The following is a 20,812-nucleotide window of genomic DNA, read 5'->3' on the forward strand; positions in this document are numbered from 1 at the left end:
TTACGGAATGACTGAGTGACTTACGCGGTTTGTTGTTTTTAAGACGTTTAGAGTTACATGGAACGGATCGACACCGTCATTTAGAATTGCATGCTGCCTTTAACATGATGTAAGTTTGATGCCTCGGAGCCATAAGACTGACTTACTGAAGTGACTTAAGCGATACAACTAAAGTGCATTTTTACCCTTCACAATCTCACAATGAAGTGCTCCAGTATTTGATCTCAGTTTGGCAAATTAATCAGAAGATACAAAAAAATCTAAAAAGTTTTACCTGTCATTTGTATGTTGAATATGAATTTTTCATTAGTGTCAGATATAACCAGACTATGATGGCCCAGCTGCTAATTGGTCAGTGAAATATTTTTATTTTAACAAAAGAAACATTCACATAAAACACTTTCCAAACACTCATGGCAGCATTTATCTCTGTGATGAAAATAGCAAAAATGTTCAGTAATGTAATTCAAGAAAGCCCGTAGATAAGCCCGCCCAAAGCGCAGCTCCACCTTAAATGAAAGTGCAAGCTAAACAGTCAATTAGCTATCTTTTCCTGTTGACAGAACAAATCTATTAACTTCCATTTCCTGTACGTCGAAAAGATCCCTTGCTGCCCCAGTTTCCTGTTTGCTCCAGTTTGTTCCCTTGCTGCTACAGCGTCTTTAGTTTGTTTAGCTTGTCTCACATCTTAAACAACTTATAATAACAGCGTTTATTAGAGAATATGTGAACAGCCGGTTAACATGCCATGAATTATCAATAGTAGAACAATTGCAGCAATGTTTACAATCCCATTTACAGGTTTGAATGAGTCTATAATGGAAATGGTATAACATTTAAAAGTAGTTTCATCATATTTCTGCTATTCAAAATCTAACACTTTTAATTTTGATAGACCAAGAGATTTCTGACAGTGATAGAAATAAACATCGCAGAATTTAAATGTCAAACTTTGCTGCGTAATTGAATTACAGACATAAAAATAAACATTGTCCGGCATGTCAAAAAGCTATCCAGTTGTTATAATAGCATAAATTATATCTTTTACCTGAACAAAAACTATTGGACTTTTACAGTTATCTTTGTTTTTACTTGCATGTAGCTACTGCTAAATAATGTTTAGTTTCCAACCAGTTTTCCTCACATGTCTTGGTTTTGTTCCCTCATGGTTGTTTTCTAGCAATCATCACCTCAGGTTTTCTCTCAGTCATCTTTAGATCAACTAGTTGTCTCTTGTGGTTTCTCCCTTCCTTATTGCCTCAATTTCTTTGTTATGGATTAGGCTGCGTTCACACTGCAGCCTGAAGTGACACAATTCCGATTCTTTTTTTTTTTTTTTTTGTCAGACCGGATTGTTTTGCCGGCCGTTCACATGTTTTGCCGGGCCTCGCATACAAGGTTGCATATGTTTGCGACCTTGTATGCGTTCTGCAGTGTGAACAGGCAAACGACCTGAAATGTCGCGCATGCGCAGTAGAGGGCGCAATAGCGTCAGAGTTCTCAGTGTTCTGCCAACCGCCATAAAAAGAAGAAGTGCGGCGTGTTTGCGGAAGTAAACACGGAGGCTAATGGTGGACCATAGCTTACATGTTTGAAGTTGTTGTCCGGCCAAAGCAACATATTAACAACTTAATCCTCATTGTAGTCCGTCATGGTTGTTTTTCTTCCTGCTTGTGCGTATCAGGATGCAGAATAGTGAGATTTGTTGAAAGAATCCGACAAAGATTGAAAAGATCGGATACAGGTCGCATTACGTCAAAAAGGAAAAAATCGGAATTGAGCCACTTCAGGCTGCAGTGTGAACGCAGCCTTAAAACAAAATATTTTAATCACAGAATTCTGACTTATGTTGTTCTACATATAAAAAAATAACAGTACTGACTTTCTTTAATTTTAATTACAGTCAAAAAATGACAATAAACAAAAGAGTGCGTCTAAATAAATATTTTATTGTTGATACTATTACAATTATCTTATTCCATAGATGACATGTGACTGTCCTAAAATACTACACTGTACATGCTCTACATGTGTGGACAGGCTTTATTATAACTGTCATTTCTTGAAAATACAGAAAGCACATTTGGATACTGTAGTAACAAAAATATTTATAAAAAGTCTGAAAATGTTCTGTATGCTTTACAGGAAAGCTAATGTAGTTAAATAATTTAAACCTAATAAACAAAAATGAGTTCTTTCAACAAACACAAACAAAGCAAGAAATAACACTGATAGATTAGATACAATACAATCATCTGTCCATATCACAACTTTCATTTCAGTGTGAAACATGACATGGGCTGTGGTGGTTAGTTCCTGATGTCCTTTAAGAAATATGCTGCTCATTTATTCATCAATTCATATAAAAACTATGTTTCTCATCATTTTTTATAGCCCTAAAATACAACTGTAGCATAAAAAAATATGTACAATTTTCCCCAACCAATACATTTGACAACATCAAAGAGATTGTAAATGAAAGAATAAATTAAGTTATGAAGAACACTTCTGGCTGCAAACACAAGGCATATAAGAGCTGACAAACTCACTCTCACAAGCAAACACAGCATAAACACGCTAACTCATACAGGCACACTAAATACAAATGGTTCAAGTTGTGTCTATGAAGAATTTTTAATGTTGAAGAATGCTCTGAACGGTATGCCCGTTCAAGGGACTAATGGGTAGCTAACATCTGGCAAAAACGTAAATGAGGCATGAGAAAATATTTCGGATTTCATTTCTTTCATTCTTTGTGCAAAGTGTTATCTCAAAATAAAAAAATAAAAAATAAAAAACTGTATTGTTCCAAGAAAACATGTAAAATGTTTTATTATATTTATTTATTTATTTATTTTATCAGAACATCAGTCCATTGACATCGGTTCCAACTCAGGATGCTCAAGCCTGACAGTTTCATGTAAAATATTTTCTGGTGGGCCTCAGGTCCTGATTAGACCTCATTTGGAACTGAATTTAAACTCTTCAATGTTTTTATTACTAAAATAATTGATGTCCTTCTAGAGGACCGCAGACCCTCTCTGAAATACCAAAGCTATAAGTGTAAAGAGCAAAATAAGTAAAACGTAGGGAAAGGAGGTGATGGGTGATGAAGACTGTAAGTGATGGTAGTTGTGCTGGCTGTACACTCTGTTTGGCGGCTCCACTGTGATGTAGCCATTGATGATACGGACCAAAGGAGGAGGCGGAGACTGGACCACAGAGCTGCAGGAGGAAATAACAAGACAACAAGATAAATATATAACGTAACAATCCTAGTTTTCCCGCTCATTTTCTTACCAACGTTCGTTAAATGGATTTGTCCTAATTGGCTTTATGGTTTAAACACCAACAAACAGTAATTGTAAAGCCTAATCTCGCATGTTTGAAATGAAAATCATGTCACACTTCTGAAAAATGTTGGGAGAGGGTTTCCAGCAAAACCTAGCTATAGAAAGCAAGTCTGTGCAGACTAAAGCAACCAGGTTCTTTACCACATAACTATGCAACGACTGCATCGGATACTCTGACCGTTTCTCCTTTTCAGACATTAAAATACACAGACATCCATAAGGAGTGCACTTTGTAGCAAGCATAAGCAAACAGTCTGTTCCTTTTCCCATTTAAAATTCAGAGCCTTGCATAAAGAGAGAAAAAATAATTTCCACTGGCATAATGTAAAGAGCACTTTATAAGACGTTTTCATCCTCTACATGTATTTGTTTTCTCTTTGGGTTGTCGTATTTACTGTAATTCACACAGTCCAGCTTTGTGTATGTCAGACGAAACTGGAAACTCTAAATGGCCCGTAAGTGCTATTTCTTGTGGACTGTATTGGTTGACCCCATGACAAATGACTGGAAATGGAGACACTGAACAAATGGTTCTTCCTGATGAATGACTATAGGAAATGGAAGAACAGAGTCCTACCCTTTTTTGACAACTAAAATGAAAGCAAAATCTCGCTGTGACAAAACACACATACGTTTTTTTTTTTTTTTCACACAGCAGACAGCTACTTTTTATCAAAAAGGTGAGCTTGTTTTGTTCTGCGGTTAGTCCCTGCCTAGAGCGATGGTGAGAACCAAGTCGGGTTTAATTGTCAAGTTGCTATTTTTACATGTAAGACACTGATACCTGCTCCAGAGAAGCGTGTATCTAATGTTTGTGTTCTGTAACTAAAAGAAGAGGATGGTGATTTGATATGTTGACTGTTTGGTGATACGGTGGCTGTTTGAGCCCCCAGCATCACGTCAGGAAGTTCCCCACAGTCTTCTCACATGCTTATCAAAGTAACGTGTTTATCTTCATTCGTTTGCAATGTTTTCTTTAACAACTATTTCCAACTATTACAATTGTATACCATACTGGTTTGATCGGAAATTGATATACAGTTGTCATGTGCATAAATGTCATGTTAGTACAAGTTTTTGGATTATTCTATTTTAAGGAGGAGATGAATAAACAACTTTAAAGGTTTTTAAAAGTAAAAGATGGATGGACAGACGCATAAAACTTGCTTTTTTGTGGACTGTGACGCTAGCTTTCATGCACAAGTTTGACCTTGTTTTATAATGAATTCAAAGCGATCGTTGAATCGAAAAACCACACAAGCTAAATGCTGTATATTTTCTCACCCTTTTAAAAAACAAACAAAAACACTTTAAGTCAGTTATTAAAAGTCCAAAATAAAGTAGTCATGTTATCTTTGGGCTTTCTGTCTCCTTACCTTTCTTCTATGCGTACCCAGAGGTCATTGAAATGTCGATTTTGTTGTTTCTTTTGCTTGTTTCGCCTCTTTTTCTTTAGCATCTTCTTCTCTGCTTTCTCTAGAAGATCCAGGCTGTCTGCAGGAAGGAGCATGTGGGGCAGTGGGTCCTCTTCCTGGAGAACTCCCTGGTCCCCCTCCTTGTGTGGGATATCATGGAGGAAGGGTTCCAGAAGAGTAAAGTCATCCTGATGATCCTCCAGTGCTGGGGAAGCGGGTTTTGACGACGATCTCCTAAACGGCACAAACACATTAATAAGTTGAAGAACAGAAATGGGAAATGTGTTTTAAGCCTTTTATGAAGAAGCTCCTAATACACTTTGATTCCTCTCTGTTTGCTTTGACTCACTTTGTGACCCATCAGCTTTGAAAAGGTTCACAAATATTGAATTACACTTCACATCTTTGCAGATAAAGACTGCAAACACTAGCAAACAAAAATCAGGGACATATTCTTTTTTTTTTTTTTTTTTCCCCCCGGGAACACGTGGACCTTTTGAAACGTTGACACACCCATCCTGGGAGGAAGTTTTTCTTTTCTCCGATTTTAGTCAGCCATGACAAAATGAAGATGAAGGAGAAAAGTAAGACTGAAGAGGGGAGAGATGAATTTCAGAAGTATTGAAAAAGGGTGAGGAGACAATACAGTAAACAAGATGACGTTTGATAGAAAATACATGTGCGTATGTGTGCGCGCGTGTATGCAAACACAAATTAAAAGCATTTTGTACAGCGTACATGGGTGTAGTGAAGCCTACAACACTTGATCTTCATAACATTTACTGACGGCTTTTCGGCTCCACGTGGATCTTTGTCAGGTTAAACATCTGCCAAGTTGTGGACATGTCTCATTGCTTTCTAAATGTTTGACCTGCTGAAGCATTGTAACATAAGCAATGATAACTACCACATCTGTGGACACGTCTTTAACACTGAATGATATACACATACTTTAGAGCAGTGTGTTCTGCCATCCAGATGTTGTCTTTCTCAAGAAGAACCCATTTGCTTCAGCAGAAACACATTCTGCACATATTACAAACGATGTCCCCGCTGTAAATTAGCCTTAAAGTGCTCCAGGGGTGTCATCCGCAGGCAGTAGTTAATGTGTTACGAGCGAAACGTTTAGCAAAAGACAAAAAAGTTTTAAAGTCCCCTTTAAAAAGCGAAGCACGGAAAGCATTTATCTTCAACTACTCTCCTCGATCCTTATCACCTACAAGCTTTTACAGAACCTGATGTGATGCAAATGCTATTTTTATTTCAGTCTACATAATAAATCGCTCAGTTTCATTTTAGCTGCATTATTACACATAGAGAAAAACAGGGGCAGTAAAGTTTTTTTTTGCGTTAACCCAGCGAAGCGGGTCGGATGCTGGTTCATTTCAGGCTCATAATCCCATATCAAACACAGGCTCTTGTGTGTGAAAGTAGATTCACTCATTCATTCGAACACACACAGGAACAAGAACGCAGATTGAAGGTGAGATAGCCACCCGCAGCGCTCCACGCTCGACTGGCTGCACCACATGCTTCGCAGGAGGAGCTACGAGCCGAACTTTTCAACAATGCTTCACTGGTGGGCCGCTGGGGAATTTGTCAGACTTATCAGCTGCGCGATCCAAAACACAGAAGCATGCAAAATCCCTTAAGGAATGAGAGCTGTCAATGAGAATTATTTCTGGTGAAACAGTGAAATGTAAACATTGCATCTACAATATCATGCAGTCCGATTAAGGGACGACCTTCACCCACATGTGTCACTCTGATGACTTTGGGGTGTGAAGAAAGTGCATCACAATATATATATTAGCTATTGCAGCAAAATCTAGTTGTATAGTTGCAGACAACTGAACAGACACATCTTTTTTTAGTTAAAATTAAACATAAAAACAATAACCAGCTCGGGAGAAAAGGTCTGATTGCTACATTTAATGGATGCAGCATTCTAGTCTTGAACAAATCGTGGCAAAAAAAAAAAAAGAGCCTACTAACTATTTTCTCCAAACAATTCAACAGTTTATGATTTTATGCAAAAGACAAAACACAAAATTATTCATTTTTTACTAGTCAATTCAAGTTAGTCATCTGTATATTCAGTTCATTTTTCATCTTGTCTACTTTGATACCAGAGGCAACTATGACTTTAAAAAGTCAATCACTCAGTTATGGAACTGTTATTAGTTATTATGATGCCCTTAGTTATTGTTTTTATATAGGAAACAATGTCCTGGCACAATTATACTAAAAAAACGGGATAAGTCAAACTCATAAACGTTGATGGGAAAATTAATGGGCCAAAATAGAAGGCATAGACCTATTAGAGAATGCAACAGACTGGAAATATCAGAGAGTTACCCTAAACATACAATATAGAGTTTGCTACATAACATTTTCATTCATCACAATGGCCCAGTCCAAGTACTGACCTGAATGCAACTTAAAACTTTCTGTCGGTCTATCCTATAAAATCTCTGTGAGACACTTTGCAATGTGTGGTTGTGCTTAGCTTGCTGCCATTACCTCCTTATGGGCTGTCCAGCAGGTGTGTGTTCCACCTCATATCCCTGGCGGCGAAGCACATCGATAACTGTGTTGTTGCCAAGAAAGTGACCTGCAATCAAGAAATGAAACGCGTGACTCCCCCTTTTCCGAAGCCAATGGTGATGCATCGAAGCTAACAGAAGCAGGACGTTTGATATGAATGGCTCCAGAATACACTAGAGGAGAGCAGGAATAAAGCAATTAGGTCTGGAAGACTCAAGACTGCAAGAATGTAACATGGAAGGAGACAGGAAGGACTGAGGTGGAGGAGAGGTTACAGTCATGCAACAGTAATAATATCAAATGTATACACAATAAGTTCAATATAAAGGGCATGATTTTTAATGTCAATGTCTCTGTTACTTTGAAAATGATAAAACAAGAAGCTTCAGTGGGCTAAAGTCCTCATCTCGACTCCGTCTCTGAACGTTCTCCATCCATCCCCCTCCGACGATTCTTCTTTCCTTCGCCAACCACTCTGATCTCTCCATTCACGACCATACTAATCTTTTCCATCCCCTCTACTTGCCTGTCCTCTCTTTCTCGCTGTGACCCTCTCAGCTAGGTGAAGTGGGGCCATTGAGGCTTCAGGTTGCCATGTCAAGAGGTCTCCATTCTTCCTCTCATTCTGACAAAAGGGAGCAGTGGCCTATTGTTTAGGCCTGCTCAGCCGTGGCACCGCGGAGCTGTGTAAACAATGAACCCCAGCACTTTAATCTGGGCCAGAGCCACCGACAGAAACAGGCCAGCCTGGATGCACTATGGCTGCCATGTTGCTGCCACCATGACTTGGGGAAAAATGCTTTTGCATATGAATGAATATGTAATGTTTAAATACGCAACAGTTGGAATTAGTGTTTAAAATGTGTGTGTATATATATATATATATATATAAATATATATATATATATATATATATATATATATATATATATATATATATATATAAAGGAAAGGAAAGGTCTGTGGACTTCAAAACTTCAGACTCGTTAATATACACACAACAACATGCCTACATCTACTGTATATACAGATATAAATTAGGTACAACGGCAAAAATAAGTGTTTTTTTTTATATTTGTACAAAAAACACATTTTTTTTTCTTTAGAGGAGAATAGATGAATGTAAAGTATAATTTCAAAATAGTGGGAGGGTTTTATGTGCCCAAGACATCACAAAAGCAAGCAAAAGACACTAGATGGTAATTTAAAACTAAAAGATGTTACAGAAAGAGTTATATAGCTGTAGTCTTCAAGTATTTTTTTAGATTCACAGAAACTGGTGAATTGTTAAAAGTCCAAGTATGAGTCTGATTCATTGCATATACTAAATTTAGAATGTAACAATACTTTCTCAAACAGGTGATCTGCATTTATTTTAATGCAAGATGACTTTCTCACAGAGGTTATGTAATGTTTTCAGTGCCTTGCTCCTAATTTGTGGCTAAATGAAATTGTGCCCTGCTGGTTTCAACATATGGCTTCATTACAGAGCCATTTTTAGACTCATTAATTCACGGCATCAAACAGACAGCAGATAAAAAAGAAAAAAAAAAGAAAAATTGCAACATTGAATATTATCTAATGTGAAATCGCAAAGCTATTTTTTTATATGAAGTTTAATGCATTAGTTACAGGAATTTTCCACCTTAAGCTAAAAAATGTGTTTCTCTGGCCCTGCTTTGGGCTCACGGCATAACTTGCACTTGATATTTATTTACAGCCTCTCACTGGAAACAGACCTGCAGCCCTGCAATTTACAGCCCCGCACAGTTTTGGGCGTCCACATCTGGAGTAATCTGGAGCAACATCTGACATGTATTTCCACTGATTATTTACTTAGGCTTATTTCATACATCTTAAATTGATGAAATTGGCCAGGGATATTTGCACCAACGCACAATATGTCCACTGTACGCCTTTTATGTTGCACCAAGAGAAGGGAGATGGCTGAGATAAAGATACGAGAGAGACCTGAAAGCCTTCATTCACCGTGGACTCTCTTACATGTAGAAACATGAAATGGACCACTTAGTAAGAGAGGCACAGATTAGGTCATTTTAATAATGTTTGGTCCAATTTCCTCAAACGCGACAGCTTTGAAAGCAGGCCAAAAAAAAAGGAAAAAGCTATAAATAGTTTTACACCAAAACACTACGGTTTGAGAAAACCTTTGAACTCATTGCCTCTAATATTGAAAGACAATCAATGATTAAGTTAAATATATTTTAGAGGCAACTGTTGTTTTTTAGAAAAGATCTATAAGTGTGGATTAGTCATGAATAAGCAAGGCAATTTAGCAGCGCAAGAAAGAAATATATTATCAGGACTAACAAAAGCTGAAGATATTAAAGGTCCAATATTATGATTTATTTTTAGACAGCGTGGTATTACATGCTCCGCCAAGATAATTGTTTCAACTCAAAACCTAAAAAGAGGAACGCCATTAAGACTTAAAGGACATTAAGCAAAAATGATGATGTTGGAGAACATATTAAAAAAAAAAAAAAAAAAAACTTATATGCCTAGAAACAATCTCACTTCCAATTAACTGAGATTGCACTGTGGATGGTACAGGCTCAAGAGTAAAGTCAAACACACCTGGTCTGCCTTTAAATTCAGCAAACTATGTTTTACTCCTCCTCACACCTGTACTTAGAGCTGTGCCAGACGAGAGCCACTGAGGCTCTTCTTGTCAGGAAGATGTGGAATTGCTGCAATCAGAGGCTCGGATTATTAGAACATATGGAAAGCCTTAAATAGTCTTCCTTTTCCATAGTCTTCAATATTTACACTACAGCTTGAAACCAAGGCCAAAGCAGCAGTTCTCATAACATTACAGCGCGCTGGATAAACAAACGCTATAGTCAGTACTGAGGCCTTTCCGCCCCATACAGACTTTTCTTGCTGTTTATGTACACATTATGTTCTGCTAGTCAGTAGACTTCAGCAGCCTGCAGTCATCGCCTCTGTGCACAAAAAGAAACCTTTTATTGAGGTAGATAACCATAAGGTGTCACCACGCTGTGGAGCATGAAAAGAGAAATTAAGCCTATGTAAACTATTGTCAAAGCTAATTTTTTTTTTTTTTTTTTTAAAAAGGGCCGAGACATTTGTGATCCAATGTTTCAGAAATGATGTAATGAAGCTTTTTTTTTTCCTTTCTCTGGAAAACCCCAACACTGGTTTGTAACAGCCAAGTAAAACCTCAGGGTGTTCAACTGTCAGAGAGCGTCAACCATCCATAAACGTGACAGTCGTGACAAAGACAAATATGAGGAAAATTACTGGTTATTCACTGGCACAAAAACAACACAGCTTTCCTTGTGTTTATCAAACAAGGCCAGCTCTGTCTAGAAATACAGGCTTTGATAATATGACTCTTTTTTTTTCTTTTTTTGTCAATTATCCATGATTTACTTATAACGTTATTTGTACTTGATGGGCACAGAATTCCTTCAAACAATAAACATAACCATCATCAATAATCATTTTGGAGCTTGTTTGAAAAGAACACAAACCCGCAAGAAACTGTGTGAAAGATTAAAGACTTGTGGGATAGTGAGGGGGCCTACCCATAAGGGTGATATATTTAAGTACAACTCCACTTTATATATCTTACAAATAGTTTGTATTTGGAGCTTATCCATGTAGAGCGACACTAAACACACAGATGTGGCTTGGTCATCAGAATGGTAAGACTGACCACATGTCAAGAGAGCTATTTATTACAAACGTATCAAACGTTATGCTCTTGGTATTTCTACACAAGCAACTGTGACAAACTATCTACAATAATGCCGCTAATAAAAACAATGCCATGGCCATCCCTTGCAAATAAAGGTATGTATGTGATGAATGTAAACGAGAAGCCCTGCATGAAGAGGAGAAGGAGGAGGGAAACTTGTAAGCAGTGTCTCGAAGAGTTTATTGTTTTTTTTTTGTTTTTTTTTTACAATAGTTGTTGTGCCAGACATTTAAAAGCTGCTTAATGACTTGCAGTAAACAGAGGAAAACATGCAGGTTTTCGATTTCTGAGAATAATCTCGTTTGATTGAACTCACAAGACACAGCGTTGCACCTGGATTCAACCTCAATACAAATGTATTTTCAAAACAATGCGATACCACATGAAATAGTTTATGAGCTAATTCAGACTAGACCAAAACTCTCACACACACACACACACACACAAACGTATGTGTAGCCTAATGTTTCGCATAACCAATGATCAAGACAGATTGAAAAGGAGCCAACAAGCAAGTTCTTCATAATAAGACGCAAAAGCCACAATTCAATCACTGCTCAAGAGTACGTAGAGTCGTTTCATCTTGCATTTGTCCTCCATTTGTGTAAAAATGTCAACTTGTGGTCTACAGACTGCAAGAAAAGGGTAGCACATGTTTGCTATTACAGGCTCCAACAACCTTTACAACTACACAGAATATGAACAAGTCTTGTAGAAAGTAAAAAGGATTTGCCTTGAACCCATTTATGATGACTTGTTGTCATTTTGGTCTTTATTTCAGAGTCCTCAGCATTCTAAATTCACTTAATATATGTGTAAGGATGCAGAGGTTTAACCCAACCAGCTTCAGTAAAAACTGTTTTTGAAACACCAACATAAACAGGACATAGTTTTGAAAGTAAGATGCCAATGATAAGAGCAGGTCCCGATAAAATATGGCTTTGACATGACTGTGAGAGTTTAAAAGATAAGCTGTGCTGATTATGAGAAGCACACAAAACCTATGCCTCAGTTCCCCAAAATAAGGATTCTTTATTCTGAAGAATGATAATATTTCAACCAACACCAAAACTATCTTTCAGTATATTTCTCTGAAGCAGACCGAGACTCAGAAACCAGCCACACTCAGTAGGGTATTGTTTTTTTTTTTTTTTGTAATATCGATACCGATCTCCATTTGCTGAACAGAAAGCAGATGGAAAATCTGAGAAGCACCAGGAAGGCAGGCAAGAGGGTGAAAAGAGCAGCAGACAGAATAAAGATAAACCCATAAACACAGACGGGATAAGACGAGCACAGATTTCTAAACTCGAGACAGGAAAAAAACAGAAGTGGAGACAATCGGGAAAACCAAAACAAGCAAAGGAACGCTAAGTTCTCAGATGACAAACGTTGATAGCGCAGGATAAAAGCATCTTGTCTTCGGCTTTAAAAATGAACAGTTAAGATTATTTAGCATGTTTTCCGTGTGCCATCCAGCTTAAATAAGGTTGTATTGTTAACTTGTAGTTCTTACAATAATTTTAACAAACAGATTTCTTTGCTACATGAATTATAAATCCCAAAAATAAGGAGTACATCAACAACTCATTGTTAAAATACATTTTTGTGTACCCTTACATTTTTGTGTAAGGGTAAGATGAAAGACTATAAAGTCTTCCATCTTACCCTTTTTTTTGTTTGCAATTTATATAAAGCTGAGAATGTAAACAAAACTTCCAGACCAATGTATTTTTAAAATCTATCTTTTTGAAATATATTATGGATTCAGGGAGCGTATATTACCATTTTTTTTTTCCTTGTAAAACAGAATCAAGCTAAACTATACTCTTTAACACAATGCATTACGGGCAAAGGCAGATAATTTAAAGTTTCTAAACTTTAATCATCAAGCATTGCCAAAATATTCCTTAAAATCACACCAAAATGATTGACGAGTTACTTCCCAAGCTAACAAACTTTACGCTGAGCCACTCAGCTGTTTGTCATTTTGATGAGATGGCAGAGAAAGTGAGAAAGTGTGCTGAAGAAAGTGCTTTAAAATTATTGTTTGGAAAAAATGAGAAACAAGGAGCATGAGAGGTCTGTGGTACGAGCTTTGTTTTTAAATAAGTTCACACGGAAAATTTGCGGTGGCTCACAGCACTTTGGAGCCGTGTTAGGGATTACATCTGCCAGCCTAAAGTAGGCAGTGCGGTCTTCATTTTTTTTCTCCCCCTTTGTTAAAAGCAAATCACTGTGACTGCGCACACAGCAGCTGAGACATGACTGCTGCACGTGAGCCGAGCTGATGTACTGAAATGGATCTTTACAGTTTTAAAAAGAAGAGTATTTACTGGGGTAAAATCATATACCTATCTTTGTTGAGAAAATTAAACAGAGGAAATACCTAGAGAGGCAAAAAAAAAAAACTTTCCACAGCAATGCACAGTTTGATGTGATGGATTGCCTTGCATGTCTTCGCTGAGTGCTTCAAAACACACAAGTAAAAGCACTAATGGAGAACAAGCTCAATCAGATGATATTCATTCTTCATGTAGATCAAATTCACATTCAGAATGATTTAAAATACAAAAATAAACTGGCACGGATGAATTATGCCTGTAGGCATGGATTCCATTGGCAACAAGGTTTGTAACTTGCACCAAAGTTTGATTAAGTTCACAATATCCCATGTGCTCATGCCAAAGAAAAATAAATCTTGACTCTTGTTTTGCTATATAGTAGGCGTAATACTGAGCAAGTTATGCTCTACAAACAAAGGCCATGTCCTTATACCTTCAGTAAGTACAGTTATAACATCAGGATTACCCTGTCAATAGGCGATTAACCATCTATACACATGAGCAGAAGTGATGGTGGTTGGTTCTAGGATGATTAACGCCGGCAGAAATGTAGAACAACACATTTCTGGTGCACGTCATTATTTTTGGCTTTTCAAATGCTGTTTCTTATCTTTGCTTGTGTCTGCTGGCTAATCTCACATCTTTAAACCCAAATAAAACAGCTTGAATATTTGTTTGAGCTGGCGACGCAACACAGACACAACGTAGCCCAACAAGCCGGCACAGCAATGTTTAAAGGGGTCACGAGCCAAGATATCAATTTGTCAAATGGGTCTGGGTAGCAAACACAACACAGACAGGGCAGGGATACAAATGAGGGTTATTCTGAGGCAAATAAATAATGCTTCACTAATTTTGACCAAACTCAATTTTTGGCGTCATTTAGATTAGGATTATTAGGCTGTCAGTTGCAAACTTCTTGACGATGACGACTCTTGTTTTGTTTTCTTTCTTTATATATGACGTGTTTGAATGCATTTCTGCAGTTTAATACTGTAGCCGCAAAAAATGACACGCATATCTCTGCAGGCCTCACGTCCTGCTGCGAGTTCCTCCTCAGCCTGTCAACTGTCTCCGTCCAGAAAAAAAGGATAGCAACGGGAGTCGGATGCCCTCTCACTTCTTTTAAAAAGCATTCCACGCGGCGCTTCCATCTAGAACATGTGGCTCAGAGAGCAATTTTGTGCCTGTTTAGTTTGATTAATCTGCAAGCAATCTTGTTGTCGTCCCAGAAGGCCTGGATATCATCTGTGTTTTAGGTCTAGGTCATAAGTAAAAGCAGATCCTTACAAAGGAGTCTTGTAAATTCCCACAGGCTCTGTTTTTGATGGTCAATCTACCCCTATTTAGTGTTCTGTCAATGATTTTCTTATTCACCAGGCAGATTTTGCTGCTAGACAACTACCTTTGTCAGCTAACCATGTGTTACCCCGACTTCGTTTCTCATCACTTCTCTTTATTTGCCAACTAAACAAATCCATCCAACTTACTCCTTGGTGCAAATATATTAATATCATGGTGGAAAGTGGTCATTTCTAAACGACCTAAGTATCTGAAAAAGCTTTAAGGAAGAGAAAGCTGCATTGCTTTAATGACGTGTTGCAATCATCTAAAAAAAAAAACGTTCATGATTTCATCATGATGCCACACCGAACCAAATCATTACCTACCAGCAAGTGCAAAACACTGCAGCAAATCATCAGAAGTCAAATGAGACATTATGCAGCCATCACTTTGCTTTACACCAATTACTACGGATTTCCAACTTCAGGGGTTATTTCAGTGATTTGACTGTAGACTCCCAAAGTTTGACTTCTGAGTCCAGATGTTTGCCAGAGTAATAAAACGTCTAATTGCCTACACTATGCAGGCACGATATAACTGAAAATGAGTTTAAAATCTCGCGGCAGTAATCTGAGATGGAATGAAAATGGAGTTAAAGCCAGATAGTTTTTGTGTTGTATCCAAGCAGTCAATGAAATCAAACTCATTGTTCATGGGTGGGGAGAGTAATATGTGGAGTTTTAGGAGGTTTACATAACCAGTTACAGTGCAACAATAGTCTTTCCATACAGCAGAAGGTACACTTGTCCTATTTTTTGAGTTTGGATGCCTCTTTCCTGGAAAGATTCATTCATAGAGTTATTGCTATGTACTCTTACATGAAGTCATTATTGTAGCTACAGCTGACATTGGGTTTGTTTCTGTTAAAAAAAAAAAAAAAACAACATAACTCCTGACTCGATGTTTCAGAGTTTAGTTGTGTCTTTTCTGAACAAAACCATCAAAAAAAAAAAAAAAGCAATTTCTGCCATTTCGTTTGTGGACTAATTCTTTTAGTTCTGATAGAAGGTAGCCCTGTCTCAGTCCTCTTCTATTTTGTCTGTGTATTTTCTATTCTCCCAATCTTCAGCTGGCCGTGGCAGGTTGCAGCTCATACAGCCTGATTGCCAAATAGGTTTCTTCCTGTTGAAAACGAGTTGTTCCTCTCCATTGACATCACAAACATGTTAATGAAGAGGGACTTCTCCAAAGTCCACAACTCAGCCAGGAGTCCCTCCTGTTTTCACAAAAAGACAAGAAATGATCGGTTGAACTTTATTGCATCACATTATGCCTTGGACTGAATTTGACTTAATGATTTGATTTTAAAAATTTGAAAAACAAAATGAATGCAACTCATAAAAATAAACATAATACTTTATGAAACAATAAAGTTTGATATGTGAACGAACCTCCATAAAAGCACAAATACTTAAGTATCAGAGGACTAAGGGTTAATATGTTTCTTCATATTTCCTTCCCCTCTGGGCAGAACATCAGTCCGCTTTATGTTTCATCCTCAAAATGAAAGAGGACAACCTCTTCATAACAAGTCCCATTTCAAACCATCAATAGATGGACGGCTGCTCTCCTGCTTAATATATAATTTTCCTTGTCCTTTTCCCTTTCATATAGTAGTTTGGTATTTCTGGTCCAAATGAAAGTTTGGCCTCTGGGCAGGCACATAAAGAGCATGTTCCAGGTGGATGAGGAAATACTGCTGGGTTTGAATAGGGTCAGGGGTGAGGAGTTCAACTCTTTCAATAAATCACAGCAAGATGTTGTGACAACTGAGAGAAGAAGTGTGGGCTGTATGAAATATGTCTTTTGAGAACAGGCACTGGGGCCTCAAACCATATGAGAGCAGAGAAATGTATATATTTAGGAGCTTTTCACTCAGCAGCTTTACAGGCAGTTAGTTATCCAAAGTGGCTGACAGGTTTATCTTCCTTTTATCCCTCTTTAAGGGAGGAGGGGCAGGCTGATGACACATTACAGATGCTCCTGACTTCTTATCTGTCTGGTCAAATGCTTTTCAGCTTTATCTGAGCTGCATTTGGGATTGTGAATATGACTAAAACGAAGATTAAAGACTCCAGAAGAAAAACATCTCTGCTTTGCTTGATGCAGTGAATTACGTATACTGTTCTTGTGCTATTTTTGAAAAGACCGTCCTTTATTTGGCTGGAGCTCTCTAAAGTGAATACTTCTTGGTTGGTGAGCGTTCAGCTCACCAAGAGACGTAGTAATAAATACTATGCTATGTGGCACATCCTTTGTTGTAATTTTATGTGATAGACCAACACAAAGTGGATGATCATAATTGTAAAGTGGAAGGACATTTCCACAAATGGAAAACTGGAAACTGAGGCATGCTTTTGGATTCAGACACCTTGGGTCAGTAGTTGTCCAAACAGTGCAAGTCTTGTAGGTTATGTTTTCACTAACTTTACACATGTAGGGACTGAGACATTTGCTGATTCCAGTGCAGGACAGATATCAAGTTCATTCAAAGAGTTTCTTGAAAACACATTTTTCAAATCTCAAAATTAATGGGGTTTAGGTCTGGAAACAGATTGGACAAGGTCTTTCATCTAGACTATTGCACTTTTGCTTTGACTGTAGATTCTTTCACTTGAGTTGTGGATTTCTGCAGCTCCTCCAGAGTTCTTGAGGGGCGGTGGGGGGTCCTGGGATTAACACTTTCCTTGCCCGGACGTACGGTTAACGTGAATGGCCACGTCATAGTACGTTTGCAGTTTTGTTAACGTCTTTCAAATTACTGATGATTGACTGAACAGTGACTAAGAAATCTTCAAAGCTCAGGATGTTGTTTGATAAATGAACTCTGGATGCCTTAAACCTTCGCACAACTTTATCTCCCTGATCTGTCTAGTTTGTTACTTGGTCTTCAAGATGCTGTTTGTTCACTAATGTTGTCTAACCAACCTCAGAGGCCTTCACACAACAGTGACATTAAATTTCACACTGCTGCACTCTGGCAGCTAACAGCTGACGTTTTAGGGCAGTTGGTTGTTGTACTGACTTTTATTTGGTGTGTCAAATTAAAAGGGGTTTAATGATACTTATGCAGACATTTATTTTTAAATAGTTTTCCAACTTACAGATGTGCATGCGGAGCTCTATATTGGCCTACAACAAAAATTCCAATAAAACATCTTAAAGTTTGTGGTTGTAACAGGATAAAATGTTGTTTTTTTTTAAAAGTATAACAGGTATGGATAATTTTGCAAGACACTATTATGGAGAGGATTCTATCAGAATGGTTTGAATGTGGCAAAACTTGATTGATTGCTCTGTTTTGCAAGATATGAATTCAATTCTTGAATAGCCAACTGAATTTACGATTTGCCATTAGGCGGCACAAAAACAGATAAAAAAAAAAGTAGAGTAACAACAAAATTGCTACAGTAATAAAAGTTAAATAAGTCTTTTGAAATAAAACATTCCAACATAAAGGTGTCATTCAAACTTAAATCTGGGAGGCAATCCAGCTTTGGCAGACGCTTCAGTCCCTGCCTGTCGCTGTTTCCCCACCCAGTGTGTATGTGTGTGTGGTGGGTCTGGTCTGCATTTTAATGGAGCTGGATGACATGTGTGTACTCATGTCAGCGACTACCCCAAACAGTTGTAAACTGGCTGTTTATGAGGGTGAGGTGCTGCAGAAAAACAGCACTTTTTTGAGTTTCACACCATCTGGGAACGAAAAAAAAAAAAACAGGCGAGAGACGGAGCACAGCAGCTACAAACAGGAGGGATTGGGCCCAGGAACGAAGCAAATTCAGACTGGAAATTACGCTTGGAAATTTAATTAAGAATGTCTATTAAATTATGACTTGTCTCGCATTCAATGAAGACAGAAGCTAATGCATTATAGTTTTGTTTATTTTAAATATGTATGTTGACTGGTCTAAGAAACTGACTCTGGACCAACTGTTCATGAATATTCAAAATGCTGCATGATATCCTCAAAGTCTTGGAAATCCTACAGACTAATGACCAGAGCAACAGAAAGACTTAAATAATTTAAAATAATTCAATTTGTGACTGAATATTTTACGATTTAAAGTAACTGAAATCTGCAGATGTACATTTATTTCAAGCCGATTTAAATAAAAACGAATAAAAAGTGACTTTAAGGGGTTCTAAAAAGTTGTTTCCAGAAGTTTCTATGCCGGTGTTGGTTTTTGCATTGCTCTGTATACATATTTAACTCTGGACTCTGTTTTTCTTATCCTAAGATTGATGATCCACTCATATTGCATAGATTAAGAGAAACATATAGCTGTTGTACTGGTGGAAATAAAGCAAGTGAAAAATCATTCTCATGTGTTTATCTCAACACAAACAAAATAAAGTATCTTCATAACTTTCTTCATATTTTGTCTTGTTATTAAATACTCGCAAGAAAATAGCTACTCACTGAAACCTTCCCATATATACTCCAATAATTAACAATGTTTAGAAAAGAAAAGTATTCTAGTCATCAAAAAAAGCCTCACTTCTCCAGAGAGAACAGTGGCACATTTTCAGTGTGACTGAATGTTTTTACGCCAAAAGAATAATTTAGAGTGGGATGTATTACTTATTTAATTACCAAAGACAAAAAGGGGAATTTAAACATGTCTTAAAAATAAATAAAAACACACAGTACTTGCTTTTTAATGTAGTTATCCAACATAGTATTAGAAAAATGTACATGGCTAGGGAAAACACTTTTAATTTCCATGTTTCACTTTATGGTGCTTTTCCAAACAAATTCCTCTGAAGCATTCTACTGTTACAAAACACATGATTTGATTTCTTTTTCTTTTTTTTTTTTCTTCTGGCAAGAATTATTTTTTAGGTCTAAACACTAGTTCCAAACCCCATCCAGTTTTATTTTTTTCACTTGTACCATAGCTTTTATTTTGATTATGCTCATGCCCATGTGGTTTGACGTTTCACATTTTAGGTAAGTATTTTCCCACTCTCCAGTGCAGAGTTACACGCCAGAAGTCAGAGAGCTCTGGGAAATTTCATGTCATCTTCTGCCTAGAGCCAGGTCAAAGTCCAAGACATCCATCTGCTACAGTCTACCCGAAGCACTAAACAGCTCACCAACCAAGAGGTATTCACTTTAGAGAGCTCCAACCAAGCTAAATAGTGATAGATCCAAAGGCAAACCCTAATTGTCTGTGAAACGAGTCAAACATTTCAGTGCATAGTAACTGTTACAGCATGTCAGCCACACTGGCAATTACGCTGCCGCAAACATTTAAATTTGTGGTTTTGGATCAGAGTTTTTAGGAGAAGCATGGTGTGCTAAGCATATTCAGTCAAAACATGAATGCCTTCACACTTTTAAAGTGGATGAAAAAAAAATAATTAAAAAATCAACTTCACCGATATGTAAACACACTCATTCTCTACTCCACAGTCACAGGGTATAGAAGAGAATGTGATTATAACACAATGGATTGAATCACAGTACAGGTTAGTAATAACGGTTCTAAGATGATACAGAGAATTGGATCAGTTTTCTGTGTTTTGTCCTTGTCCAGTATTGCATCTGTGGACCATTGACAAGAACTACATCATAATTCAAATTCCCCTGGGAGGAAATTAAATAATTCATGTTAGTAGTTCACCTTAAAACCGAGATCCAATATGAACTAGTTCGTGTTTACTTATCATATTTTGCATGAAAGAATGAGTAAAGATATTTGTCTAGAGCAGGGGTCCCCAAACTTTTTCCTGTGAGGGCCACATAACTTTTCCCTTCTCTGGTGGGGGGCCGGAGTCAGTTTGTAACAGAAAAAGTGTGACGATTGTAGGAGTGCATAAACGTAAAAATGTATTGTTTTCCAGAAAGGACAATCAAGTAACTCTCTCTGGGTTCTTCACAGAAATAAAGTCAGGAAATAAATAATAACACTATTAATGAATAAATAATAACCAAATAACCCTCTCTGGGTTATAGTCTGTATTTTCTGAACTATAAGCCGCACCAGACTACAAAACCAGTAAACATACACATATAAGCAGTGGTGGGAAGTAACGAAGTACAAGTACTTCGTTACT

General features: G+C 37.4%; 1 protein-coding gene across 2 annotated transcripts in view; it reads right to left on the reverse strand.

The window, feature by feature from the left end:
- Window positions 1–1,928: 1,928 nt before the first annotated feature.
- Window positions 1,929–20,812, reverse strand: part of trabd2a (TraB domain containing 2A) — a 60,797-nt gene continuing 41,913 nt past the window's right edge. The window contains exons 5-7 of one of the 2 annotated variants that reach the window (XM_015031088.1): window positions 7,292–7,382; window positions 4,747–5,002; window positions 1,929–3,225 (exon numbers count right to left, since the gene is read on the reverse strand). In XM_015031088.1, coding sequence (XP_014886574.1) covers window positions 3,001–3,225; window positions 4,747–5,002; window positions 7,292–7,382 — 572 coding nt within the window. In that variant the 3' untranslated portion in view covers window positions 1,929–3,000. Of the gene's footprint in view, window positions 3,226–4,729; window positions 5,003–7,291; window positions 7,383–20,812 lie in introns of both variants that reach the window. The other variant, XM_015031078.1, reaches the window with a different exon arrangement.

Source organism: Poecilia latipinna, unplaced genomic scaffold (assembly GCF_001443285.1).
Source record: "Poecilia latipinna isolate Pla-1442-1.1 unplaced genomic scaffold, P_latipinna-1.0 Scaffold13, whole genome shotgun sequence".
Lineage (NCBI taxonomy): Eukaryota > Metazoa > Chordata > Actinopteri > Cyprinodontiformes > Poeciliidae > Poecilia > Poecilia latipinna.